Source organism: Phocoena sinus, chromosome 5, assembly GCF_008692025.1.
Source record: "Phocoena sinus isolate mPhoSin1 chromosome 5, mPhoSin1.pri, whole genome shotgun sequence".
Taxonomy (NCBI): Eukaryota; Metazoa; Chordata; class Mammalia; order Artiodactyla; family Phocoenidae; genus Phocoena; species Phocoena sinus.
In genome coordinates, this window is record NC_045767.1 from 115,993,891 (window position 1) to 116,016,397 (window position 22,507).

At 36.7% G+C, this 22,507-nt stretch overlaps 1 protein-coding gene across 1 annotated transcript in view; it reads right to left on the reverse strand.

Moving 5' to 3' along the window:
- Positions 1–5,285: 5,285 nt before the first annotated feature.
- Positions 5,286–22,507, reverse strand: part of SMARCA5 (SWI/SNF related, matrix associated, actin dependent regulator of chromatin, subfamily a, member 5) — a 47,042-nt gene continuing 29,820 nt past the window's right edge. The window contains exons 11-24 of the mRNA XM_032632655.1: positions 22,249–22,475; positions 20,303–20,424; positions 20,073–20,225; positions 17,677–17,809; positions 14,731–14,879; positions 14,410–14,529; positions 13,522–13,632; positions 13,086–13,199; positions 12,550–12,672; positions 11,666–11,798; positions 10,558–10,676; positions 9,927–10,139; positions 7,334–7,441; positions 5,286–6,549 (exon numbers count right to left, since the gene is read on the reverse strand). Coding sequence (XP_032488546.1) covers positions 6,484–6,549; positions 7,334–7,441; positions 9,927–10,139; positions 10,558–10,676; positions 11,666–11,798; positions 12,550–12,672; positions 13,086–13,199; positions 13,522–13,632; positions 14,410–14,529; positions 14,731–14,879; positions 17,677–17,809; positions 20,073–20,225; positions 20,303–20,424; positions 22,249–22,475 — 1,891 coding nt within the window. The 3' untranslated portion in view covers positions 5,286–6,483. The remainder of the gene's footprint in view (positions 6,550–7,333; positions 7,442–9,926; positions 10,140–10,557; positions 10,677–11,665; positions 11,799–12,549; positions 12,673–13,085; positions 13,200–13,521; positions 13,633–14,409; positions 14,530–14,730; positions 14,880–17,676; positions 17,810–20,072; positions 20,226–20,302; positions 20,425–22,248; positions 22,476–22,507) is intronic.

Here is a 22,507-nt window from a genome sequence, read left to right on the forward strand (position 1 = left end):
CGATAGGATTAAGTTACGGATTCTGAGGTGGGAAGATCATCCTGGGGCACCCTAACTGTACTGACAAGGGTCCTTATAGGAAGGAATCGGTGGAGATGACACAGAAAAGAAGGCAATGTGACCATAAAAGCAGAGATCGAAGTGACAAGCCACGGACGGTTGGCAGAGGCAAGAACTGGATCCTCCTCTAGAGCCCCTGGAAGAAGTGCAGCCCCACCAGTGCCTTTAACGATAGCTTCCAAACTCCCACTCCCTTATAATTTCTCTTACTGTGTAAACTTCCTCAAAGCAGATTTCTTTTTTCAAAGGTGGCAACTGGAAGAGAGTGGTACATACATACAATTTATACTGTCGAATCAAGAAAGAGTGCCAACAGAGGGAATTCCCTGGCGGTCCAGTGCTTAGGACTTGGCACTCTCACTGCTGTGGCCTGGGTTCAATCCCTGGTCAGGGGACTAAGATCCTGCAAGCTTGCAGCCAAAAAAAAAAAAAAAGAGAAAGAAGAGCGCAAACCGAGCGTTTGGAAAGAGGAGTCCGGAATATTATCAGTCCGCACTCTCCTTTGCTGGGGGCAAAGCCTTCAAATGCAGAAGAGCCAATCCTGAGTTCCCGACTCTATCTCCAGATACACCTGCTGATAAAAACAAGGGCACCCATACTCAGCATATCGCCCTGAACCTTTAAAAAAGCCAGCTTCCTCCAGACTTGCTCCCAGGTGGCGCAGCTCACGGGACTAGAAACTATAGGTATGGATCCTCCAAGCAGCACCATGTCCATCTGGGGGACGCAGCTCCTGTTCCTGAGCTGCCTCATGTTACTGACTTCCCTTCTACTCAGACATAAGGTTGATGTCGCAGATGAGAAAAATGACCAATCTGTAAGCTACTTTAACAGCAACCAGACAGTAACTCCACTCAGCAGTTATGGTGACTCCTCAGAAGTCTACCATGCTACAAGCTGGCCTTGACCATCCCTAGCAGCAGATATTGTCGTCTGTGCGTCAACAGGGGGACAAAAGTTTCTGACTTCAAACCAGATCAACCATGTATCGAAAGTGACAACATACAGCAGGACAAATGTGCTGAGAATAACTTTTGATGTTAAAAATGGTCCTTCCTGTGAAAGAGATGACACACCCAAAACCCTTCTGTCACCACGTCTGGTTCTTTAACCACTGTTGGTACATCATCCCTATAAGGAGAGGTGGCTTATAGCTCTACCCATGAACGCCTCACCTTCGTTATAAAAATGAGATGACTCAGGCATGATTTGTTTAATGACCCACGCACTCAGCCTGCTTCCTTTTATAGTCTCATAATTGGATTTATAAAAAGGTGAGTAGAAAAAAGCAAGTCACCATCCAAAGTTATGTAACATTTGTTCCCTTTAAAGGAAGGGGAAACCAACAGGTATAGATAGTGAGAGGTACTAACCCAGTGCATCTCAAACTTCAGTATGAATCACCTGGAGAGCCTCGGACATAAATGCAAGCCACCCGCCCCCAACCCCGCTTCTCATTCAGCAGAACGGAGTGTGGTGTGATCTGATCTGAGCAATTGTAATTTTTTTAACATTTTTATTGGAGTATAATTGCTTTACAATGGTGTGTTAGTTTCTGCTTTACAACAAAATGAATCCGTTATACATATACATATGTTCCCATATCCCCTCTCTCTTGCATCTCCCTCCCTCCCACCCTCCCTATCCCACCCCTCTAGGTGGTCACAAAGCACCGAGCTGATCTCCCTGTGCCATGTGGCTGCTTCCCACTAGCTATCTATTTTACGTTTGGTAGTGTATATATGTCCATGCCTCTCTCTCGCTTTATGGGGAGGGGGAAGGGTAAGCTGTGGCAATTGTAATTTTAACAAACTCCCAGGTGCCGCCACTGCTGCTGGTCCTCGGACCACACGCTGCTCCAATGTAATTGAGATGTGGTGACTTAAATGCTAGTATATTACAGCTCACCAGAGGAACCCCTGCTAAAACTATCTGCAGATCCAAAATTCAACATAAAAGCATTTTCTCTGAAATAGTATTGAATGATCTTCCTGACCTAAACTAAAAGATCTGTTACCCTGATGATATCATGTCAATGTATCTGTTAAACAACTATTAAGGTTTCATTTTATTTTACTTTGGCAGTTTAAAGCAGTGCTTTTCAAAATTGCCCGTGCATATGAATCACCTTTGAGGGTTTTATTAAAATGCAGATTTTAATTCAGCAGGTCTGGCATGATGCCTTAGATTCTACATTTCTTACAAGCTCCCAAGGTGAAGGTTTTAGTTTATCACTGTAAGTCCACAGATTACTATGATATCTCCGTTTTCAAAATACATCAGATTCAGGGTGATACTTTTTTCCAAGCACAATTTGCAGTACTGAGTGATGCCTGAGATATAAGCAGAAAAGAAAAGTGGTTTGAGAAAGGTGTACATGGTGAGGATGTTGGAACACTACCGCGACTGCTTCTGCTGTCAAGGTTCACCAGTGTTCAGTGAGCGACTGCCTAAACATAGGCAGTAATTCTAAAACTTGGTGCACAAATCCGAGTGTGAGGGCTGTGCAGGAGTATTCTGGCTCCAGACACGAGATAGGTTACACTATTATTTTTACAAAGAGCTGCCCCTGCCTTTAAAATGGTCATAGGAGTCAGGACAACTGTGTTCTATGCCTGAAACAAGTGCATTGTTGTGCACTTGATTCAACCTGTTCATACTTTTTCAACTTGAGCCTGCCTGCCCACTGAATTAATTCCCCCTGAGACACGCTGACAGGAAGGGTCTGGTGTTAAGGGCTGGTGGCCTCTCAGAAAAGGGATTTATAAATGTTCCTTAAAATGCTACTATACCTGAACTTACCTACCACACTGACATACTGATCTTTAAAAAGTAGCAATATTTTTAAAATACACAAATATGAAATAAAATATTACAGAGCATAATTCTATTTGAGAAAAACAGTTACTTGAAACCACCAACAGGCAGGTTAATTGGTTAAAGTGTTAAATGTTAACATATTGACCCTTTTTAGTATCTTATCGTGTACCTGTTACACTTGACAGTATTTTGAATTTTATTTTTTTATACAGCAGGTTCTTATTATCTATTTTATACATTAGTGTATATGTGTCAATCCCAATCTCCCAATTCATACCACCACCACCCCCCAACCCTGCTTTCCCCACTTGGCGTCCATACGTTTGTTCTCTACGTCTCTATTTCTGCCTTGCAAACCAGTTCATCTGTATCATTTTTCCAGATTCCACATATATGCGTTAATATACGATATTTTTCTTTCTGACTTACTTCACTGTGTATGACAGTCTCTAGATACATCCACGTCTCTACAAATGACCCAGTTTCGTTGCTTTTTATGGCTGAGTAATATTACATTGTATACATGTACCACATCTTCTTTATCCATTCATATGCTGATGGGCATTTAGGTTGCTTCCATAACTTAGCTATTGTAAATAGTGCTGCAATGAGCATCGGGGTGCGTGTCTCTGTTTGAGTTACGGTTTTCTCTGGGTATACGCCCAGTACTGGGATTGCTGGGTCATATGGTAATTCTACTTTTAGTTTTTTAAGGAACCTCCATACTGTTCTCCATAGTGTCTGTATCAATTTACATTCCCACCCACAGTGCAAGAGGGTTCCCTTTTCTCCACACCCTCTCCAGCATTTGTTGTTTGTAGATTTTCTGATGATGCCCATTCTAACTGGTGTGAGGTGATACCTCATTGTAGTTTTGATTTGCATTTCTCTAATAATTAGTGATGTTGAGCAGCTTTTCATGTGCCTCTTGGCCATCTGTATGTCTTCCTTGGAGACATGTCTATTTAGGTCTTCTGCCATTTTTGGATTGGGTTGTTTTTTTAATATTGTAGACAGTATCCTTTAAAGACCAACATTTAGAGATCCATAAATGCCACTACCCTCAATTAGGGCTATTCAGTTCAGATTTCCTAAGGAAATGAATAAAACTTTAACACATTAAAATGAGCATATGTAAGCACTGCTATAAAATTAAAGCACACACCTTAAGTCTACTATATGAATTTGAAATACCCTAAATTTTTTTAAAATGTTTGCTATTTGAAAATTTTCCATTATCTTTTTTCTCCAAGGTTACATTAATATTTAAAAGACTTAAGTTAAAATTACATTTTACTAGTTTTACCTGTATATTTTCCCAATAGAATATAATCTTCCCAACAGAATAATATAGAAAGCCTTACTCAATTAACTATTAAATGAAATATTCTGGGTAACGACAGTGACCCTGGTCACCTGTGTAAACATCCAGCCTCTTCTAAGCTGGCTTTAGGGACCATTCGTTCCCCCTATTTAAGCCCTCCTATTCCTCAACTGGAAATTGAGGAAATCAACTGGAAATTGGGTTCTAATTTTGAGTCCACTCCAACCACCAATTCCTCTTTTAAACAGTTGGGTTGAGCTTAGTTACCATTTTTCCTTCCCTTAACTAGCAGTATAAATAAAAACTTGGCTTTACTTTATTCTGGATAGACATACAAGAGTGATATCCTAATTGACCTGGGAAACACAAATGCCTCACACATTGGCTAAACCACAATGCTAAATTTAATGTTTTCTTTCATGCTTTTTTCAAGTGTTTCCCTGTACACATGTTCCCATGTCCCTGAGCTCTGAAGGGCTGGCACTAGGTTCCTTTTGTATTTCCACTCTCAACCTCCTCCCACCTCCTCTACTCCCTCCTCCAACACCACACACACACACACACACACACATTAGGCTGTGTTTTCTTCCTCTTGAAATCATCACTTCCTTTGTGAGCTCTGTAAAGTTTCCTTTGGCTTGTATTTTCCCAATTATTTCCTCCAAAATAAAGCCACCACTCAAGAATGATAGCTCTTTTCATGGAAGAAATAACCATTCCTCACGTTTTGCATATATTAGATCCATAATTGTTATTTTAAGAATCCAAGGCTATAAAGAAGTCAATTTGGGGGGAACACAAAACAAAACAAATTACTCCACAAATTGCCATGAACACTGCATTTTGCTTGACACTGATGGTGGTAATCCCACTTTTTAAAAGCAAGCAGTAGTAGTAATACTATAGAAATCACCCTTATAAATAAAAATCCCAATTATGTGTGGGCAAATGAAAACAACTGATAGAAATCTGAGACGAAAAAATCCAATTAAGGAAAAAAGATAACGTCCTAAGGAAAAAAGCAAATAAAAATTAAACGAGAAAAGAAAATTACAGCAATGGAAAGAAAAGACCACTTAAGGATTATAAAAGTTATATTTATTCACGATGCTACATTTATTGCATTCCCTTAGAAAAATGGAGACTATTTATGTACCCAATTTGCACATATAAAACTTTATACAAGTTATGTGTAGCACATAAAGGCCTCTGGTACAGCTAAAATCCTGACACTACAATTTGGGTAATCCTGCTTCAGGGTCTCCAGTTTATCAAGTCTGTCCACAGAAAATAAAAACTGAAACTACAGTCAGTCTTGCTGCTCACACTTAGAAATTATTTTAAATATAATAAAATAAAACATTCAATTACTCTAAAACCCAAAAAAGTAAACTGGAAGGGGATATATTTTACCAGTTTCATTTTAACAGTATGACAAATTCACACCTTATTTTGGCTGGGTCTTTTTAAAAAAAAAAAATCACCTTAGTTTTGACATTATTTCTAAGCTGTGGCTGCTTCAGAAGGTAATTTGTCAAAAATATTTACCGAACAATTAAAAAAAGTAATAATAATATTCCTTTTACAAAATGGTACAACAACACCTTAAGGAACCAGAAAATACTAAATGTCTTTGGCTATATAACTAAAAGGCCATTCTTCCAAACAGAATAGGGCATATTCACCTCAGAACCAACTACAGAAACAGAAAGCATAACAGAAATATGCATAGAATTTAATGAGAATTTGTCTTGCCTTTTTTTCTCATTCTACCCATATAATAAGCAAGGAGAATGCAATACATAATCTTCCCAGATGAGACTCAATAGCACTACAAAGATACCCAAACTTCTGCAAAGGCAAAGTGAATTAAAACAATTACACAACTAAGTGAAGACTGAAGGGACAAATGTTATTTGCAATTTTCTGTTTTTTAACTTGTTTGCTTCTTTTTAAGCCTTACAAGTGTAGAAATTATAGCTGATAAACAAAAGTCACAAGCCTCACAAATGGAACTATAATATAAAAATAAATCAAATGAAACATTTATTAATAAATGAAGCCTATTTTATTATTTCAAGTGTTAATGATAAAAAATTTTCAGCACAGCTGTTGCATTTAAAAAAGTGAAACTACATACTATGTTTCTAGCTTGGTAAACAGATGAACCTGATGTCTTTGAATGACATAACAATTGAGCATTGTACAGTACATCTTATGAAGACCCGTAAATTAAAGAACTACTGGTTTAAAGTTAGTGATTATGAAACAATATGTATTCATAGTTTCAGCTTCTTTTTTCTTCCTCGGCCATCAGGTGCTCCATCCATTTTACGTTTCTGGGTCTACAAACAAACAGAAGGATTATCTTCATCACAAGAGTAATATTAACATGAAATACATTGGAAGACTCATGACAGCAATTTATTAATAACTGCCACTTAGTAACAGGTATTACTTTTCTTAACCAGAATAACCTTAATTCTCCAAATAATCTTATCTACATATTTTACTAACATAAATACCTTAATGCTAATAATGAAGTAAATGAGTAATTCACAATTAGCAATAGTAAATCAATACACCAAACAAATGTATAACATGCCCTCTCATCAAAAGAAAGCAGTAATGAGAAATACTTTGTGAGTATACTAGACTTTCCTGATACGTTCACTTACGCATGACTATATAAATTATTAGATAACAGAAGTAGATAACATTATTAGATGACTTTTTTCTTATAATTCTTGCCTTCACATTGCTAAGATATCATTGGTACAATAAATCAAAGTTTAGAAGTGAACAGTAAAGGTTGTAAAGGCCACTGCCTTCCTAATATTTCTTTACATATTCTAAAATTATAATGTGTACTCTCAACATCAAGTGTAGGCTCTTGCCATTCACAAGACAGACCTTCCCATATTCTCACAAATCCCCATACTGTGAACTACCATAACATGATTTTCCCCACACAATGCAATCAAGTTTAATTTATACTTTTAAAGCAATCCAAGGCCATACTACTTACCAAAAACAAAACTAACACATCAGTGATAGCCAAGTAATGTTCAAATTCTTGAAAAAAGTTAAGTTCCCCAAGAAAATATTTACATTTTCATGAGTACTTACTGAAGGTTTTGGTCCTCTTTTCTTTTTCTCTGCCTTCTCCTTTTCTTCTAGTTCCATGTTTTCTCTTTCAATCAAGGTAATTAAAGTGTTACACCTCCTCTGGAGCTCCTGAGTTACAAACATAAATTTACATGGTAAACTTGTAGTCTCCATCCATAAGTTTTCATGATTACAATTTCAAAACCAAAGGTATGTTTTAACAGTGTAATATCACTTATATACCCCCAATAGACAAAATTTTAAAAAGCAAAAGGAACTGGTAATTTTCATACACAATCCATGCTAGGAGGATAAAAAAAGGTATCTGTAAACTTTTCACTTCATTATTTAAGGCCATACTGTTGTGTATTTTTCATAAATCCTTCCTTCACTTAGGAACTGAAGCAGTGAAAATGAACATCTCTTAATATATGCAATTCTGCTACATAGTGTCTATGCCTGAAAACTCGTCTACCTCCAAAACTTAAAATTAACAGCACATATTTGAGGTCAAAATCACTAAAACTTAATAAGAGGTATATATAATCTTTCCCTTAAACGCATTACCACTAGAATTGTGGTAGACGGTGTATCACCTGCCGTCTTTCCCAGTTCGGGAAAAATAGTCATAGAAATCTATGATGAGTTTTACCTCATCTCTCCTTAGCAATCTACACAGGCTCCAGAAAGGATTTTAAATTATAGTGTAGAAATAGTAAATACCCCTTAAGAAAACAGGAGTCCATTTGTATCATTGCTGGCTACCTACGGAGTAAAATTGTTTTTTTTCTCTCCTTGTCGTGACATTCTACACAAATGGTCACGATAAAATCATTTAAAAATATTATTGTATAGGACAAAACCATATAAGGTTTGGAAATATTTGCAATAGTATATATAGAGAGAAGGTAGTACACTGCATCAAAGTTCTTTATTTCCTTTAACAGGTACACTGAGATACACATGCCAGAATGTGTTACAGATGTACTATGGCATGAATCTTCTTGGCTCTTAGAGAAGGATTATGCCTCAACTGTTTATCACAAGGGGCCATACGCATATTATCATTTTGTATGTGTGCCTTAACATGAAACACATTAGGAAATAACACGCAGTTTTAGACCATGGTATTGTACCAGTAAATCAATGTGACACTGCATCTTGTTTCACTCACCACAAAATCAGTTATTAATTATATAAATTGTTCCTACTTTAAAAGACGTAATATAGAGCTTATAGCAACTGAATGTGTCTCCTCTAACTATATATTTATAATGCATTTATAGTGCAACATTTCCCAAACTAGGGTTTCACAAAACAGTAGCCTCCATTGATGTTTACTGAAAAAAACCCCTTCAGTGGTCACATTTAAAGACTAAACACTATCCTCCATCTTGAAGAGTGACAATGTATTTTAAATATACTGAGGTAAATCCTACTATAAAGTTGTTTAAACTTTGCTATCCTAGTACACCTCAAAATTAAGACTACAGAATTGTTTTGGCATTATCATCATCCTGAAGAACACAAGATGAAGCTAAAAACTCAAAGGTGGTAACATACAGTAAGTCAGACAGAGAAAAAGACATATCATATGATATATGCGAAATCTAAAAAAACACAATACAAACGAACTTATTTACAAAACAGAAAGAGACTCAAAGGCTTAGGGAATGAACTTATGGTTACCGGGGGGGAAGCGGGTGTATTAGGGAGTATGTGAGGGAAGTATATTAGAGAGTTTGGGATTGACATGTACACACTGCTGTATTTAAAATGGATAACCAACAAGGACCCACTGTATAGCACAGGGAACTCTGCTCAATATTATGTAACAACCTAAATGGGAAAAGAATCTGAAAAAGAATAGATATATGTATAACTGAATCACTTTGCTATTATACACTTGAAACTAACACAACATTGTTAATAAACTATACTCTAATATCAAATAAAAAGTTAAAAAAATACATAAGAGAAGAGCAATTCATCAAAGCTAAACTTTTCTGAATTCTAATTTCAGGTCATTACAAATGGAACTTGCTGATCAGAAACAGGTTGATATTGGGAATAAAAACAAAACCTAGGATTAAATCAGTATAGTGTTTTACTACATGAAGCTTTTTTTAAATAACTCAAACTCAGCATTCTGATGGGCAGATGCGTGAGTACAAGTCCTTTCTTTATAGAAATGTGTTCATTTATAAAACCAAAAGTCAAATTTTAAATTGTGATCATGACATTCAGAAGTTAAAACTGATGGTGACATTTCCTCCTACTTAGAACCTGATTAAAATTCACATAAAAAAATTAGTCCTATCATATATAGTGATGTTAAAAGATGTGCTATTAAACAATAGAAAAAATAAACTTTGTAAGTTACTTATGACATTAGGTTTTTAACTGTGGATGTGAACTGTTTCTTAAGGAACTGATTTAAACTGTAATACAAACAATATTGTAACAAAAATTTACTTCAAAGACACAGCTGAACCACAGTTTTCTCTTAATAAAATTTAAAAAGTTACCTTAAAGAATATTAAATAACCTACTTCCTTTGAACTGTCAGAGGAAGTTTAATTCTACATTACAGAAAAAGGCCCCCAGTACTCACCATTGCAGTTCTGGACTTTAGAAACCAGTCAAATCTGAACTGAGGAGAGTTGCGAATACACTGTCGCAATTCATCATAAACATTTTCTTTGTCAAATCCAAGCTTGTGAAGCATACAGATCAGAAAACGATCCTCTTCTTCAGTGTAGTTTTTTCCTTTGTTAGTACCATAAGATATTCTCAGCTGATGAAAAGGTGCTTTGTACCGTCCAATCTATGAAAATCAGATTTTATATTATATAAAATACAAATCCTATATAATCTATGTTTCAAACTCGGCTTTAGTAAAGTTAGCTATAAATGTTGTATTTCATATCAACTTTCTAGCCAAAGTCGGTTACATTGTAATCTTTGTTCTGAAACAACTTCAGTCTTTATTATTTTAAAAAGAAATACAGACTCAGACTTTCTGGTACACCACACAGCAAAGAGCCAATCATAGTGACTCTGACCCAGATATATCAACTGAAATACTGAGGTAAATTCTGTTGAGAACACCTATAATGTTTGAATGCTGTCCTTTGAAAAAAAATTTTATATCATCATTTCTTTTCCTTTTTAAAAGTTACTTTAAACTCTCATATTACTGAGAGGAGTTATTTTACTATCATATTTATTAATATTCAAAGTACCTTCGTGTCAAGTGCTTTTTTGATACTAATTCTTCTTTGAATTCTTGCCTCTCCCCTTTCAATCTGAGCCATAATCTTCTCTATGTCCTGCAGCTCATTGCATCTTTCCCAGAACACAGCTGTAGGAATAAGAGTTGGGCAGATGAGATAGGTGGGGGAAGGGCAGAAAGATAAATAACTTCTTGTTGTAAGTGCTCTATTTTACTTGCTAAGGATTAAGAAATGTTTCCATTTTCCCCACATCTAACACTAGTAAGTCATGTAATTATTTCTCAGTTTCCTTAACTATGAAGAAACCAGGAAGATAAGCTGGATGATTATAGGAAGTATCCCCCAATTCTTAGCTGTGTCTATTCTGAAGCTCTGGGCGGACCACCAGAGCTACACCCACCTGACAATCTGACTGGCTCCAGGAGCACAGAGAAACACGTAACACTTGAAAACTTATGAAAGACAATGAAAGAAAAATGAAGGCACAATTATTCAGTGACCTATTCTTGTTTTCTTGGCTACAGCTAGTGAACGGGGGTAAAAAAAAAAAAAACTAACAATGCCATTTTAAAGAAGGGGAGATTTTCCAATTCAATTTTTAAAAAACACAAAACAAAACAAGGCACTAGGGCTTCCCTGGTGGCGCAGTGGTTAAAATTCCACCTGCCAATGCAGGGGACACGGGTTCGAGCCCTGGTCTGGGAAGATCCCACAGGCCGCGGAGTAACTAAGCCCGTGCACCACAACTACTGAGCCTGCGCTCTAGAGCCCGGGAGCCACGACTACTGAGCCCACGTGCCACAACTACTGAAGCCCACACACCTAGAGCCTGTGCTCCACAACCAGAGAAGCCACCGCAATGAGAAGCCTGCGCACCACAACAAAGAGTAGCCCCTGCTCACCACAACTAGAGAAAGCCCGCACGTGGCAACGAAGACCCAACGCAGCCAAAAATAAATAAATAAAATTTATTAAAAAAAAAAAAAAACAAGGCACTAAGTTGTGGTGAAATTAAGCTTATCAAAACAGTATTCAGAGTAAGAAAATCTGAACTTTCCAACAGCTCTCCAGAAGCCTGAGAACATTCTTATACCTATTAAAATAATAGGAGAATTACCTGAGTATTCAATGACTTCTTCTGGAGTTTTTCCTTCTACTTCTCTTGCTATATTTTCAATATCATCACGACCCCACTTCTCATTGGCTTTGATAAACTGGTTAAAATCTCTCTTATTCCAATTGGTAAATCCCTTCAAAGCAATGGAAACAAAACATATAATCACAGCACACTGAACTTGGGAGAAAAGCTATTAAACTTTACCAATGCTGCTGAGTATTATAGAAAATTTTCAGTTGCTCCAAGTTTTCTTTTTAAGTTAAGTGCTTTTAAAGTAGTAGATTTTCATGTACATAGATGAGCACTTTTAGCAATACACCATATATTGCTTAGATAGCCAAGCAATTGAAGCTGAGCGGGAGAATAAAGAATGCTGCACAAAAAGGTGACATTTTCACTGAGCTTTCAAAGAGTAGAAGTTTGCCAGGAGGAATGAACATAGACTAAAGGGAAAAGATATAAACCAAGTGGGAAAACAGAAGGAAAATAAGGCTTTAAAGGTAGGTTAAGGCCAGATTCTGAAAGACCTTGATTGAAACTTAAAGGATGTTAAAAAAGTATGGAGCAGAGATTTGTCATTGAGAATTATAACTTAGTAGCAATGTAGAAGATTCACAGGAAAGGGAAGATGGGAGTGCTGGAAGAATGGTGATCAAAAGGATACCCATTCTACCAAGGCTGGTGCAAATCCATAATCTTCTCTACCACCTCAACAACTAATGACAATCAAAATGTAGCAAACACCATATGCCCATGCTTTATGATCACCAATTATTCCATTTTTGAAATCAAAAAAATGTACCTCCTTTATATATTCCAACACAACCTAAGACAGCACCTTACAAAATAATGTTACTAAATTCTGTGTTGATTGAAGGCTATACCTGTGTTAGAAGCTTCTCTTTTTCCTCTAATTCTTCATCATTAAGGGGTTCAGCTTCATCAATTTTAAGCTGTTCTTCTTTTTGTGCCTGTGCTGCATTTGGTAGGTCAGGATTTCGAGGCACCTAAAAATATTTTTTTTTTTCCTATGTCATCAGTCAGTATATTTTAGGAAGTATGCAATCAACTAAACTCTTAACCAAGTACATGACATTTCACAAATTTTTCACAATTTTTAATCCAGCCATGAAAGAAAACATATTGATATTCTGCATTTATTAAGTTAAAAACAAACCAGATTAGGGACTTCCCTGGTGGCCAAGTGGGTAGGACTCCACGCTCCCAACGCAGGGGGCCCGGGTTCGATCCCTGGTCAGGGAACTAGATCCCGCATGCATGCCGCAACTAAGAAGTGCACATGCTGCAACTAAAGATCCCACACGCTGCAACTAAGACCCGGCGCAGACAAATAAATAAATATTTTAAAAAACAAAACAAAAAAACAGGTTAGTTACGAACAAAGTGTTACTTCTTCTACCTTGTACCCAATCGTTTTTCTGTAATATAGAATTTCTTTTTCCAATAATTCAAATAGACGTGGAGGAAAGAACTGGAAATCCTGAACATTAGGTTGTTTTGGAGGTCGAGGAGCCTAAAAACAAAAAGTATTCTTCATAAGAAAGCAACTATTTTGCTTTAAATCTATTTATAACCTTTTTTCATTCTATAAAATCATGACAGCCAATTCTCCAAGCAACTGAATGCATCTTCCACTAAAACTGAACAAACATTAATCAAATTTTAAATGCTTACATTCAAAATTAATCTTTAGAAAACTTTTAACAAAAGCTGAAGGAGGTGTACTGTAAGAAACCATAAAATCTAATTCTCAATCTGATTTTATCTCAAGAGTATAAGAAGAAAAATGATTTACAGTTCCAATATTTTTAGACATTTGTGCTCTGTCAACTCACCTTGGGTGCTTTAGGTTCACTGACACGAAGAGCTTCCCTGAAATAGGCATCAACAGCATAGTTGGCTTTTCTTTCTCGTTTAGGTGGTTCAATCCACTCTGTGAATGCAATCTAGCACATGGGAAACAATTCAGATCACCAACTTTATTATATAGTCGCAAATCCTACATGAATGCAACTCCGACTATGTACATCACTACGACTGCTGTTTATAAATGCAAAGATATTCATAAAATTCTAGACTATAAGCTCTATGAGGCTAGGGACTATGCAATTAACACACAGGAGGTCTAGTGAAGAGCATAGGCATTCAGTAAGTATTTCCTGACCAAATGACTACTAGGTGAAAAACAATGCTATAGAAGGTTTAGAACCCCAATTAGGAGAGAAATGTAGATATATATTTAGCCTAGAAAAAATTCAGAGGATGTACATGCCTAAACATTAAAAGGGAAAGCATCAGGTAGAATTTTTTTTTCTTCTACCCTGTAGGTATTTTCTAATTTCACTATATAACAGCAAGTATTACTTATGAAATAAGAAGTTATTCCCTTTAATTATTACCAGCCAATTCTGCTGTTTAAAAAAAAAAAGTCTAATAAGGTTGTGACGATTTTTTTGGGCAAGTTTTAGTTTTCAAATATCCCAAATTACTATAATCACCCCACACAACATCGTGCACTTTAACAGTATACATAAACTTTTTAAACATTTCACTTTACCAACTGAAAATGTGGCATTAAGTTTAACACAAAAATGAAAATAATTTAGTTGTGAGTAAACAGAAATGACTGCTGTTTGAGACAAGGCATTACACCCAACACTTAAATTCCAAGTTTCAAGTAAAATATTAAGTCTTCAAGTAACCAAAATCTCTTTCTAAATTACCTTTTGTTTTTCTCTATAATCTTCTCCTTCAAAGTTATAAACACTCGACTCCGTATCCATTGTAAAGTTTCTAAGTGAGCTTTCACCCATCTTGGAGAGCTTTTCATTCATCTCTGCAGTCTAGGAAACAAAAGAAACATCCTATTAGGTGGAGAATTTAAAAAGCATGAGAACTATAGTCAAAATAAATTAGGCTTTATACTACATAAAAACTTCTTTCTGTGGAAGTCAGATTACCGATAACTCACATAACCATTTCCTCAAACAGCTCTGGTTTAAAATATTTTACATATTAAACATATCATTTAATCTGCATCTCACCTTCTTTGCACCTCTTTCCAAAATACCATCAATATCTTCATCAGTAATCTCGCTTTCCTTTGAAGCAAATACATGTGTTGCCCCATGCCTTATCATTTGAAGCATTTCATCTTTCCCAATTTTGTTAAGATTCTGATCCACAAGTCTTCCTGAAAAAAAGGTTTTATTGTGTAATGTTAATCAAACAAACTTTAGTTTACTGGATATTTGGAATTTTAAATGTTAGATGTAATACCACATAATTTTGCCTCAAACGTCAATCATTTCTGTTTATTCTCATCTGATAATTTTCATTTTTATATAAAATACCAAATTCTAATCTGTAAACTGAAATATTTCTAAACTTTACATATTACATAATGAAGCCTACCGAATGCCACTTCAATAAAATATATTCTTGTACAGTGAGAATGACAGTAACTTGGGATATCTGAAAATCAAAATTATTACCATAACTTTTTTTAAGTATCAAAAGGTGAGAGCATTATAAACACAATAAGTTTCTGATACGCAGAAACTGATTAGTATTATTACTAATGCTCCCAAATCAGCTTGTTCTACTTACAAAAGTGAAGTATAAAAACCTTCATATTGCCAAACTTCAAGAGCCACTCACATATACTTCTTCTATTTTAATTTTTCTACTTCAACCAACTTATAATGAGTAGGTAAAGATACAGGCTGTTTTCTGGGACCTTACATACTTGTATCATGGTTTTGGATCCCTAATAGAATGCACCATCAAATATTTGTGACTTTCAAAGTTAGAATATATCCACAGAACATGTTTCTTGAAAGCTGTCTCACTGCTATCAAAATGCTCTTAAGCTTACAGAAATTACTTCCCTGTGGACTGGGAGGGAACTTTTCAGACATAAAGTACTTCTGTATATTCTCATATTTTTAGTTATACCCCTTAGTCCACAAAACAGTTAACACAGAGGCATATGCACCCAAGGCTTGTTTGACTAATATGTCTATAAATGGGATTAACAAAGCTACTAGCACAAAATTTTGCTCCAAAAGTTGCCTTAGTAAATATAAAAAAATACCCCAAAAACATTAAGTCAAAAGACTCAAAAAGCTTTTCTAAGCTGACTGTAGAAGAATTTGTACTTTTTTAATCTTCAAAAAAAAAAATAAAAGGGTTTCAGAGATGAAAATAATTGAGAACAAGAACCACAAGGCAGATGTATTTCTAAAAGCATGGATGAATGTGAGGGGGAATAAAAAACTAGCCATTACATCACTCATAAGAAACCTGTTTGGCAGGCCCCAGAAGTCCCCAGAGACTTTCCTAATTAAACACTGCACTGTAATAGTTTATATAGCTCTTGATGCCCTGGATGAGTCACCTCCTAGCTGTGTAAATGGTAAATAAGTGACTTGCTTCTACCTCTGATGCCAACCTCCAGCTGGCATGAAGACTAAAGAAGATAATATTCAGTATTTAAATATTTAGCACATGGCTTGGTACAAAGTAAGCTCACTATGTTAAGCAATTATTAGCAAAAACAACTAATAATAAAGCAATCATGTATTGTCTTTTTTTTTAACATCTTTATTGGAGTATAACTGCTTTACAATGGTGTGTTTTTCTGCTTTTTAACAAAGTGAATCAGTTATACATATGTTCCCATATCTCCTCCCTCTTGTGCCTCCCTCCCTCCCTCCCACCCTCCCTATCCCACCCCTCTAGGTGGTCACAAACCACCGAGCTGATCTCCCTGTGCCATGCGGCTGCTTCCCACTAGCTATCTATTTTACGTTTGGTAGTGTATATATGTCCATGCCACTCTCTCACTTTGTCACAGCTTACCCTTCCCCCTCCCCATATCCTCAAGTCTATTCTCTAGTAGGTGTGTCTTTATTCCCGTCTTACCCCTAGGTTCTTCATGACCTTTTTTTTTTTTTTCTTAAATTCCATATATATATGTGTTAGCATACCGTATTTGTTTTTCTCTTTCTGACTTTATGTATACAGACACGTGGCTAACTCTATGGTTGGCATTAAGGGATAACAAAGAAATGTAACATTCCCTTCCTTACAAGGAAATTAGAGACTGGTTGACAAAACCAAGACACACAAATGTAATAATCAGTGGATAATACAACAGTATACCTCTTAGCTTTAGAGAAAGATAAAATGCATTTGGTCATGACACAATTTGGGAAGGAAGGAAACCAACGTGGGCTCAAGGTTACTGAGGGTTTGTTTTGGTTTTTACATTTTATACATACCATCACTAACTCTATTTTAAGCTTCATGAAAATATAAATGTCTTCCTTGAAAGCTGATCTGGCATGAGAACTTGAAGTTCCCTTCAGTTAATCCAAAATAAAATCCCACTTTCACCATCTAGTCCTATTTACATAAATGTTTATTCTGTGTCTTGCTCTCACCAAATTATAAAGTCCTTGAAAGTAAGAACACTGGTTGGTTTCAGTCACCACTGTATTCTCAGCACTAAGAACAGTGCCTGACATCTGCTGGTGCTCAATAAATCGTTGTGGATTAGAAAAAAGAATTCTGAGTTTTATTGTTATCTCTTCAGTTTCCCCAGAGTAGTCAATTGAGTGTTAGTACATGTAAATCACTCATCACACCTCTATTTAATATGTACCACACTGAATGCTGGGTATTTTTATATACATTATCCCCTTTAGTCCTTAAAAATCTCTGTATCCCTATTTAACACATGAAGAAGAGGCTCAGATAGTGTAAAAGAATTGCTAACCAGCTGAGTCAATATTCAATTTTCAACCTTCCTGAGCCCAAACCCATCCTCTTAACAAAACTGAAGCTTACTTTAGTCTGGAATATAAATATTGTTGCCTGGTAGCTTGATTTAATATATGTTTAACAACAAGAATATCCTAAAAAAAAATCCAGGAAAAAAGTGTTACAAATTCAACCTGGTAAATTTTTAAAGTCCTAAGGCTCACCTTGTTGGATGACTATTGAATCCAGTCTGAGTTTCATCTCCGCACGTTCCACTATTCTTTCTTCTACAGTGTTATCCGTTATGAAGCGGAACACTCTGACTGTCTTGGTTTGTCCAATTCTATGGGCTCGATCCTAGAAAAATAACCAGGTTACTTTGAATCCAGTTGAAAATTCACATAAATAACATTTGAATGTGTACACTGAGAAACAAAATGAAAATATTCTCAAGTACAAAATGGTTTGAAAAATACGAAACAAAACAACTATAACAGATTCATATTCCATTAACATTTCTTAAATTCTCAGTTTCAATCAAATTAACTGGTTATCTCACAAGAAAATCTTTTAGGAGGTATAGAACACGTCATAGTTGCTGAATCTGTGAGAAACTACTGTATTAATTTGTCTAGGTTATACGGAAATAAAATATACATAATGTCTCCAGACAAGACAGACACAATTATAATCTTCAAGTCTGATGATAAAAGTTTTTTAAAAATCTTTTTTTCTTAGGTTTAAATTCGAAATGTTTTTCTACCTAAATCAAATCTAAATTTTCATTGCAATTAGGGGAAAAAGTGACATGAATAAACAATCTCCACAAACAATATAAAAATCCTAGGGGCTTCCCTGGTGGCGCCAATGCAGGGGACACAGGTTCGTGCCCCGGTCTGGGAAGATCCCACATGCCGCGGAGCGGCTGGGCCCGTGAGCCATGGCCGCTGAGCCTGTGCGTCCGGAGCCGCAACGGGAGAGGCCACAACAGTGAAAGGCCCGCGTACCGGGAAAAAAAAAAAAAAATCCTAGTCTTTAAATAGCGCCCAATTAACTACATATAAGTAATCAAATTAACTTGAATTCCATTTTCTGTTTAACTTCTGGTAAGTTCACAAAACACATCTTACAAAGCACCCCTACTTCTAATTGATCAATTTCCCCAGCCACCATTACAAACAGTCACAGGATGAAAGTGGCCAACACCAAAGATGTAAATACCACAGGTCAAATTATTAGCAATATCAAACTTTAGAACTTTTAAGTTTTCATATTAATCTATAGCCCATAAATTTTCTCAACATAAGAATGACCAGAGACTGTCATACGGAGTGAAGTAAGTCAGAAAGAGGAAAACAAATATCGTATATTAACACATGTATGTGGAACCTAGAAAAATGGTACAGATGAGCCGGTTTGCAGGGCAGAAGTTGAGACACAGATGTAGAGAACAAATGTATGGACACCAAGCGGGGGAAACCATGGTGGGGTGGTGCTGTGATGAATTGGGCGATTGGGATTGACATGTATACACTGATGTATATAAAACGGATGACTGATAAGAATCTGCAGTATAAAAAAACAAACAAAACAACTAATACTAAACTTTCTTTGGGTTATTTGTATGGCAATATGTTAACATAAATGTTTCAGACATTACATGAAATTTCTAAAAATCTTATATGTTCTGGTGTAATGTTATAAGTCATAATTCTAGTTATTACTTTAAAATGTATATCTCAGAAATAACTAAAAAAAAAAGAATGATCCTCTTGGGACTTCCCTGGTGGCACAGTGGTTAAGAATCCACCTGCCAATGTAGGGGACACAGGTTCAAGCCCTGGTCCGGGAAGATCCCACATGCCACGGAGCAACTAAGCCTGTGTGCCACAACTACTGAGCCTGCGCTCTAGAGCCGGCGAGCCGCAACTACTGAGCCCACACACCTCAACTACTGAAGCCCACACGCCTAGAGCCTGATCTCCTCAACAAAGACAAGCCACCGCAATGAGAAGCGCGCGCACCGCAACGAAGAGCAGCCCCTGTTCGCCACAACTAGAGAAAGCCCGCACACGGCAAGAAAGACCCAACACAGCCAAAAATAAATAATAAAATGAAATTAATTAAAAAACAAAACAAACGAATGATCCTCTTGATCTGGCCAAGATAGTCCCACACATGGGCCTAAAATTTTAAACATCTAATGTGGCAGGCAGGTTAGTAGCTCCCCAAACCCACTACCCCTTCCTCCTAGGACACAACTATACTATCATTTACCAACTCCCTTGCAGTAAGTTATGCTATGTGATTGAGTGCTGGCTAATGAATGTGGGGTCACTTTCAGTTCTGCCCCATAAAAAATTTCCTGGGCAATTCTCAGCTTTCTCTCCTCCCCTTTCTACCAACAGGATGCAGATATAATAGGACTCTAAGGTCCTAAGATATGGCAAAGATGGAAATACCCCGATTTAGATGGAAGATCACCAGCAAAATACCCTCACTATACTATGAGGTCAGAGAAAATACAATTCTGCGGGATTAAGTCACTGACATTTGTAGACTGTTTATCAGTTTACTTTAAAACGTCTGTTAGGCACAGAATATATTTGTTATCTCTTACCATAGCCTGAAGATCTACTTGGGGATTCCAATCCGAGTCATACAAAATTACTACATCAGCAGTAGCAAGATTGATGCCAAGACCACCAGCACGTGTGCTTAACATGAAAACAAACTTTGTGCTGTTTGGTTCATTGTATGCATTGATGGACTCCTATAGACACAAAATAAATGTCAGAAAATTATTTTATCTGATAATTTTTTTATCTCCCCTCCCCAGATTTTACTCACTTGTCTCTCATCATGGGGTGTCTGCCCATCCAATCTACAGTAGTCATAATTTCTCCACATGCAATAATCTTCCAAAATATCCAATACCCTCGTCATCTGACTGAAGATTAGTACTCGTGAACCTGTCAGCAAACATTAACAGCCCATTATCAGAAGCTTCAAAAGTAAAAAGAAAAAAAAAATTATTTAAGGCTAACCAAAACCAAGACTAACCAATTACTCCTTAATTCCAGGTTACGTAGTTAGTTACAAGAAAAAAACTGTACATTATTTATTATCCAAGTTAGTCACTCCCCACATTGTTCCCATCAATGCACAAATAGAAAAGGGTAGTATTTACACAACACACTGAAGGAAAGTGTTTCTGTAAACAGAAAAGGGTATTTACCTCTGGCCTGGGAGGTCTTGCCATCCCAAAGCCTGAGAGAATCACTATCTTTTTATCCCACATACTTAAAAATAACCCTCCACCACAACTCCTCCCTGTGCACAGCCCGACACATCTCTGAACACACACCCAACACCCTGGTCTCATTCTAGTTCTCAAGACCCAATCCAGATGGAAGGACCATAAATATGCGCCTCACATCTAGACCATCACCCTTCACTTATGCCGTGACTCAAATTATCCAACTGCGTTTCTTCAGCCAGCTGCACACCACCTTCAGTAGGACGTACGAAGACAAAGGGATCCTTTTAAAAAATAATGATTACAAAACTATCTTCTCTTAGAAGCTGAGGCTGATAATCTGCTCTTGTCCACCCTCCCACATCCTAAATGCATACAGATGTTCAGTAGTCTAGCAAGTTCCTGCCACTCCTCTCCATGTATTCAATTTCTTCAATTACTAAACTTTTAAGGAAAACTATTTATTTATTTATCTATTTATCTATCTATCTATATTTATTTATTTAGCAACAGGGTCCCGGTTTACTCTGCCTTGGAAGGGTGGTCCTGAGAGTGGCAGGTGCCACCCTGTCCTGGGAGGCGGGAGGGCCTGAGGGCCGGTTAAGGCCAGTGGCGGGAGAAGTGGGGGATACTGCCCCTAGAATGCAGTGAGGCCAGGCTGAGGCCCAAGGAAAGCATTTTAGAAAATATATTTTTAAAAAAGGTATAAAAAGAAAAAAGTAAACCAATTCACTGGCAACTCTTACAATGTTTTCAACAGTCAATATGCTAGAGGAAATTCACCTACTGGTACAATTTTCATTCTTACCAAATTTACAGAGAAACACAAATAGAGAAACTTTAAATCTGACTGTATACTTCGTATTACAGAATGAATAATTTGTCTATGAAATGCCTTGATGTCTGGGATTTGGTTCAAAACGTTCTCGGAGATGGAAAGTAGGTACGATGTAGATGAAAACAAGTTTTGCCATGAATTTATAATTGTTGAAGCTGGCTTCCTACTAAATTCTCTCTACATTCTTGTAATTTAAATACATCTGTACACATACTCATTTTCATATTAAAAGCCAATGTGTTACAAATAAAACCGCTTTGGGTCTGTGCACATGTCATTTAATTAAATTAAAAATCCACACAAACAGCTAAGAAAAAATACCATGAACACAACACCACTGTCTACCAAAGGCTCTGGGAACTACATATGGGTGAGAAGAGCATTCTTGGCATTTTATAACAAAAAGTTGACATTTCTAGGAAAGCATATATAAAATAAGAAAGAACTCTCCCCCAAATCCAGGGAGTGTGGCGACCCTAACTACTGATCACTTTCTAAAAGATTTAAGGCTTAAAATAGGAGGGCGGGGGGGTGGGGGGAAGCTCAGATAATGGACAGAAGTTTTTAAATGTCCCACACTTCAACTTTAGAAAGTGCCAGAGTAGTCATTTCATAGGGTAGGATGGCTCCTTCATTTTAACATCAGAATCTTAAGACAGTTTCCATTACTTCTCCATTTGATACCAGTAACGTAAGTACCTTGTTCTTTTAATTTAGGGAGCAGTTTGTCTAACACCACCATTTTGCCACTGTTGGTAACTAGATGCATGTCCGTCGTGTAAGGTGGACCAGGTTCAGCTCCGTCAAAGAGATATGGGTGGTTACAGCATTTCCTTAACTGCATCAGGATGTTCAGTAGCCTCATTTTGTCCATCTTCCCTGCAGAGTTTAGTATATCTATATCCTTCATTAATATACGAGTATACCTAGTGAGAAGAAAAACATTTTAAGAGGGCTC